The 7,074-nt window shown below is 61.3% G+C and overlaps 1 protein-coding gene across 1 annotated transcript; it reads left to right on the top strand.

The window, feature by feature from the left end:
- SLC32A1 (solute carrier family 32 member 1) lies at window positions 216–5,392 on the top strand. The gene is made up of 2 exons (XM_018057858.1): window positions 216–1,107; window positions 3,461–5,392. The coding sequence occupies exons 1-2, from the start codon at window positions 715–717 to the stop codon at window positions 4,646–4,648; spliced, it is 1,581 nt and encodes a 526-aa protein (XP_017913347.1). The 5' UTR covers window positions 216–714; the 3' UTR covers window positions 4,649–5,392.

Raw genomic sequence — 7,074 nt, forward strand, 5'->3', positions numbered from 1 at the left:
TGGCGAGAGGATGTGGGGCTGAAAGGCTCCCGGACTCTGGAGGGGGTAGCTAGGGACAGGGGACCGAGAGCATCTGCCCGCTCGGGCCCCCTCCCTCCCTGCGGCTGCGAGATGGGAAGGGCCAGGATCGGAGTTTAGCACCTCCCCCAGAAATGCAGCACTCTGGCCCCCACCCCGCCCCGCACCCCTCCTTCGCGCGCTCCCTCCTGCTCCCGTCCGTGGGCGCTCTTCTCCGGTCCCCATCTCGGTTCCGGAGTCCCTTGGTGCCCCCTTTCTCTTCTCCTTGCCCCCTCCTCACGCCTCCTGCCTCCCGGAGTTTCTCCCTCCCCAGCCCCCCTACCCGCATCACCGCCTGATTCCGAGGGGCGGGAGCGCTTTGGGCTGCTCGCGGGTGGGGGCGCCGCGCCAGCTTCGCGTAGCGGCTCTGACGCCGCCGTCGCCGCCGCCGCCCTCCGCAGCCCAGCCTCGCGCCCCGCGGCAGCTCCGCAGTGCACTCGCCGCCGCTGCTCCGCCAGCCCCGCTGCCCGCCCGCCGGGTCGGCCTCCAGCGAGCCTCAGACGCCAGCGGAGGAGGTCATGAGCCAGAGCGCCCCGGGGCGCCGCGGGGAGAGCGAGCGAAGATAGCGCCCTCGCAGCCCCCTGGCCCTCGCCGCCCGGCCGCGCGTCCTCCGGGTCCCCGGTCCCTGCTGTCCTTTCCTCGGGCCCCGCCGCCGCCATGGCCACCCTGCTCCGCAGCAAGCTGTCCAATGTGGCCACATCCGTGTCCAACAAGTCCCAGGCCAAGGTGAGCGGCATGTTCGCCAGGATGGGTTTTCAGGCGGCCACCGACGAGGAGGCGGTGGGCTTCGCGCACTGCGACGACCTCGACTTTGAGCACCGTCAGGGCTTGCAGATGGACATCCTGAAAAGTGAAGGCGAGCCCTGCGGGGACGAGGGCGCCGAACCACCCGTCGAGGGAGACATCCACTACCAGCGCGGCGGTGGCGCGCCCCTGCCGCCCTCGGGCTCCAAGGACCAGGCCCTAGGAGCTGGTGGCGAGTTCGGAGGCCACGACAAGCCTAAGATCACGGCGTGGGAGGCAGGCTGGAACGTGACCAACGCTATCCAGGTGAGCGCGGGATTGCCAGCTCTGCCTGTCCCCTCCCCCGACTCCCCCACCCCCCGTTCTGCGCACCAGGCTCTGCCGGAAGCAGAGTCCCTTGGAGATCTCAGCCTCAAGACCCCCTCCAGTACCCGGAATCTCGGCTTTCCCCATCCCTCTCAGCCCTGCGCGGGGATCTACGCCCCCAGGCGATGTGTCCTCCCCCTGGTCCGGCCCCTCTCCCGTGTCCTCGGCCGCGGGATGGCTAAGCTGAGGTTCGGTCAGAGATGCTTGCCCGGAGACCCTGCAAAAGCGAGGGAAACAGGGGGAGGGGGAGTGGGGAGGAGTGAGGGAGAAAGAAAATCAGGATAGGAAGGAACAGTGTCGCCTGGGACTCCGGAATGGATTCACAGCTGCATTTTCAGTAGAAAGGAAGAGGGGGGAATCGCTGTGCGGGGAGTCTCCTCCCCCGACACACACGACACACGCGCACAGACAGCGTGTATGTACATAGATAGACACACATAACCACAGCCCCCTCCCCAACGAAGAAACGCAGGTCACAGGTTCACACGACATCCATCTATACATAGACCACAAGATTATCCTCAAATGCACCTTCATACACCCCTACACCTCCCGCGCACTGAAACACATACCTCTACATACCAAGGGCACACACACAAACCTTTTTAAACATAACTCACATACGCACAGATTCATGCATACAGGATCCACGCGCTGTCTCAGGTGCAGTCCTGTCGGGGACACACAAGTATTCACAAATATGCACACACACAAACACGTGTGACCACACAAGCACAACATGGTCTTTGGTGCCCCAGCGCTGCCTGCCCACAGACTCACTCCTCTCGGCCGAAATCCCTGTTTCCTGGCGACCACAAAAAGGCGACCAGCTCCTCCGCGTGTGACCCTGGGGGAGCCGCCTCCAGATACTCTGAACCTCCTCTGGTCGTCACCCCGTCACCCCTACGGTCAACCCTCAGTCCCCACCAGGCGGCGCCGGTTTCCACCCGGAGCAGGTTTGCAATCTGCACAACGACCCCGGGCGCCGACGAAGGCGGGCCGGCCGCAGCTCGCTGGGCACAGGAGGCCTCGGCCCCGGGCGTCCCCGGGCCCTGCGGCTTTGCAACCCAAGCCCTATCCTCGGCGTCCCCGGAGCGCATGGTCACTGGGGCGCAGAACGTGGGTTTCTCAGGAGTTGGAGGCCCAGATGGGGTTACTCAGGGACCCGGGCTCCGCGGGACTCTTAGGGGCCCCGCTCAATAAGTGACTCAACCCAAGATGCCTCCCCCTCCGGGGCCGGGTAGGACGGCCAAGCGCAATCAGGGACCGGGGACCGCATCAGCTTCGGCCGCTGCTCGCGCCTCCACCTGGGGCATCTTTAAAGGGCTCGTTCGGTTGGCCTGGTGGGAGGCCAGGGTGGGAAGCTGGAGGCCTGCAAGCCTCGGGAGCCCTGGATTTCGTTAGCTTTGCTTCCCCATGTGGATTCTAAACCTTCCTTCCACAGCTCTGCCTGCCTCATCCCGCAGCTTCTGGTTCTCGACTCTCGCTTGATTCCGCCTTCGACCCAGCGCTCGCGCTATCCCCGCAGGCCCCTCATCCTGCCTGCCTCCACCCCTCAGTCCCTTTCCTTAGGGATCCGTCTCTGCGCCCCAATTCCGGCCTGGCCCTAAGATTGCCCTATCCTGCCTCCCTGCCCCCGCGCCCCCTGGCCTCACCCCACTCGAAACCCTTCGCAGGCAACCTCTCTTTCCCTCCCTTCCAGCCCCCCTGAGGCTGGCCTCATGCTCAGCTCCTCTCCCTCCCTCTCACGACTCCTTTCCCTCCCGCTGCCGCTTTTACATTTTCCTTCTACGGTTTGGCCCTTCGGCCCCTGCGTTTCCCTTTTTAGCTTCCGTGCACCCCATTCCGGCCCCACCTTAGACTCCGTGCCCCCTTTTCTTAGTGGCCCAGGCCCCGCTCTCTACCTTTCTCCTTGCCCTTTTCCGGCCACGCCCCCTCCAGCCCCTTCTCGCCTTCTTCCGAACCACCCCCAGGTATCTCCACCTACCCTTTCGTCTTTGTAGCTTGACAACCACCCCCCAACTCAGCCCGCTCTCCAGTTCCCAGCCACTAAGCATACCTCTTCTCGGTTCCGTCCCTCGCCATCTCTGACTCAACGTCCACGTTCCCCCTTCAGGCCGCTCTACACCCTCATTCCAGCCTACCCTGAACCTCTTCTCTCGGAGACTTAGGCCCAGTTCTCACTTCCTTAGCGCTCCCTTCCGGCGACACCCTTAATACACTCCCCTAGACCCTCCTCCGCCGAGAGCTCCTCCTCTGAGCGCCCGGGTTTGGTTGCTTCTTCGCTCCGCAGGGTATGTTCGTGCTGGGCCTGCCCTACGCCATCCTGCACGGCGGCTACCTGGGATTGTTCCTTATCATCTTCGCCGCCGTGGTGTGCTGCTACACCGGCAAGATCCTCATCGCCTGCCTGTACGAGGAGAACGAGGACGGCGAGGTGGTGCGCGTGCGGGACTCGTACGTGGCCATTGCCAACGCCTGCTGCGCCCCGCGCTTCCCCACGCTGGGCGGCCGTGTGGTGAACGTAGCGCAGATCATCGAGCTGGTGATGACTTGCATCCTGTACGTGGTGGTGAGTGGCAACCTCATGTACAACAGCTTCCCGGGGCTGCCCGTGTCGCAGAAGTCCTGGTCCATCATCGCCACGGCGGTACTGCTGCCTTGCGCCTTCCTTAAGAACCTCAAGGCCGTGTCCAAGTTCAGCCTGCTGTGCACATTGGCCCACTTCGTCATCAACATTCTGGTCATTGCCTACTGCCTGTCGCGGGCACGCGATTGGGCCTGGGAGAAGGTCAAGTTTTACATCGACGTCAAGAAGTTTCCCATCTCCATCGGCATCATCGTGTTCAGCTACACGTCGCAGATTTTCCTGCCTTCGCTGGAGGGCAACATGCAGCAGCCCAGCGAGTTCCACTGCATGATGAACTGGACGCACATCGCCGCCTGCGTGCTCAAAGGCCTCTTCGCGCTCGTCGCCTACCTCACCTGGGCCGATGAGACCAAGGAGGTCATCACGGATAACCTGCCCGGGTCCATCCGCGCCGTGGTCAACATCTTCCTGGTGGCCAAGGCGCTGCTGTCCTACCCCTTGCCCTTCTTCGCTGCTGTCGAGGTGCTGGAGAAGTCGCTTTTCCAGGAAGGCAGCCGCGCCTTCTTCCCCGCTTGCTACGGCGGCGACGGGCGCCTCAAGTCGTGGGGGCTGACGCTGCGCTGCGCGCTGGTGGTCTTCACGCTGCTCATGGCCATCTACGTGCCGCACTTCGCGCTGCTCATGGGCCTCACCGGCAGCCTCACGGGCGCCGGCCTCTGCTTCCTGCTGCCCAGCCTCTTCCATCTGCGCCTGCTCTGGCGCAAGCTGCTGTGGCACCAGGTCTTCTTCGACGTCGCCATCTTCGTCATCGGCGGCATCTGCAGCGTGTCCGGCTTCGTGCACTCTCTGGAGGGCCTCATTGAGGCCTACCGAACCAACGCGGAGGACTAGGGCGCGCGGGAGCGAGCCGCGGCCGCGCTCCCGCGCTCTCCTGGCTCCCCACCCACCCACCCCACCCCCACCCACCCCGCGCGCCCCGCTGCCGCCGCGCTTGGGAAGCCAAGCCGTCAACATCTCTGGTTCCTAGTTTCTGATTCTGCGGGTTGGGGGTGGGAGGGGCTAGGGATCCACCATCCATCGCGTCTGCGTTTCTGTTGTCCTTTCTTTTTCACAAAACACCCTGGTTTCGGGGGAGGCGGGGGGCGCATCTGCGGGCAAGGTTTTCTGTCCTTCCAGTAGGGGCCCCGACACTTTGGTCCCTGTCACCGAGAGGAGGGGTGGGAAGGGAGGGAGAAGGGGGCGCAGCTCGCTGGCGCGGAAACTTGACCTTGGGGGGGACATTTCACAGCCATCAGTGCTCGGAATCTGCAGCGTCCGGCCATTTCTAGCAAGAGCGCTTCCCATTCCGGAGACATTTCAACCCCGCAGCGGGCAAGGCTGGCCGGGAAATCCGTTTCGGGTGGGCGAATTTCCTTCAGCCTAGCGGAGAGGCGAGGAGCCGCGGCGGGGCTGGCTTGCCTGCGGTTTTCAGGAATCAAAACTCATCCTGCGCAATTTATCAGGTTGTGGAACTGTTTTACTGTGCGTGTGGTGTGCTCGTGGTGAATAAGGTGAAATGTATATCAGAAAAAAAATCTATCTCTAATTTAGAGCGCGGTGCATAATTATATCCGCAAATAAAGAAGAAACAAAGGCGCTCGCGGCCCTGGCTCAATTCTGCATTTTCGAACGCGCGGGAATCCGGGCTCTAGCCCTCCCGGATGAAGCAATTGGGAGCAAAGAGGCAGCTGTAGGGAAAGAGTCCCGGGAGAGGAGGGGGAGGCTCTCCAGGAGCTTGGGGGTCTCAGGCGGTGCGCCCACAGTTTCCGTGTGACCTTGGTCCCCAGCCGCCAGGACTAGGCTTTTTTTTTTTTTTTTAACCCAACTCTCTTCCCGGGAGTTGGATCCATCTGAGAATTTGGTGGATGCTCTCAACTTCCAATCCTTTTTAAAAAGTTTTTTCTGTGTACAAAATCCCTTCCCTGGTGGCTCATTGGTAGAGAATTCACCTGCCAATGTAGGAGAGGCAGGCTGGATCCCTGGGTGGGGAAGATCCCCTGGAGAAGGAAATGGCAACCCACTCCAGTATTCTTGCTTGGGAAATCCCATGGACAGAGGAGCCTGGCGGGCTACAGTCCATGGGGTCCCAAAGAGTCAGACACCACCACCTAGCAGTTAAACAACAACAAAAGCCCTACAGGGTTTTCAACAAATATGTATAGACAGCTCACCAGAGATGAGGACTGTGCTGGCTTCCTGGAGAAACAAACCCAGCTCTGTCCTCCTGGAGCTTACAGTCTAGAAGAGGAGAGAGGGGCAACAGACAAGGACTCTGAAATCCACAGTATAACTTACAGGCTGTAAAGGAAATCAGCAGCGCTCTTGTGTATTTCCCAGGGTGGGAACCAACCCGGCCTCCCACGCATCTCTCACCCTGGAGAATCCCCCTTCAGTCCTCTCTGTGTGGAGTTTACATAGCCACAGTGAAGAGATCCAACTATTTAGATTCACCAAGCACAGCACTTTGTGTTCCAGCCTCCCCCTTTTTTGAGCAGTCTATCTGAGGAAGTGTTTACTTGAAATGCCCAGAGGACGCAGTTCTTTTTTGTGCGCAGATCCTACTCCAGGCGCAACCCTAGCGCCCACGGCGTCAGTCTTGGGAAAGATGAGAATGGGTCGTGGTTAGACTCTACAGATGAGATATGCGTGCTCAGGACGGCTGGCCGTTCTCACTGAGAGAAGTCATGCTGGAGGTTTTTGGTCTCTCCCATCAAGGCAGAGGCCTTGTTTAGAACGATTTCTCCAGGAGCAAAGGGCACACGGGGAAAGAAGGGGGATACTACCGAATGCACGGTGGCCATTTCTCCCTGCCCCATGTGACAGGCGTGGGTGTGTGTCGCTGAGCGACAGAGAGTAGCTTACGCGATATCCCGCGGGGCGTGGGGTGGGGTGGGGGCATGAAGAGTCTTGATGAATGTGTGTGCTTGCCTCGGTGTGCAGACCATCCATGAACGCCTGCCTGCGACAGAGGTAACTGAGCACTGCCCTGGTTCCGCAGTCACCCAAAGGGAGTGGGAGCGCAAGGGGGATAAAATTAGGTTCCCTTGGCCGCCCGAGGCTCTGAGGATTTAAACCGGCCATTTGGGATGCCTGCTATCATCCGCCTGATGCCCCGTTGTCACTCTTGTCGCGAGCTGGAATCCGGAGCTGGCCAAAAGATTCTGAGTTTCCCGTCCTCCTACACCTTCTGACGTTTCCCAGACCGGGGCAGCTTGTCCCGCCTTCGTGGCTCCTCGGCGGGTCCACGCACCCTTGGGTGCTCTCTGAATCGGAGCTCG

Source organism: Capra hircus, chromosome 13, assembly GCF_001704415.2.
Source record: "Capra hircus breed San Clemente chromosome 13, ASM170441v1, whole genome shotgun sequence".
NCBI classification, from domain to species: Eukaryota; Metazoa; Chordata; class Mammalia; order Artiodactyla; family Bovidae; genus Capra; species Capra hircus.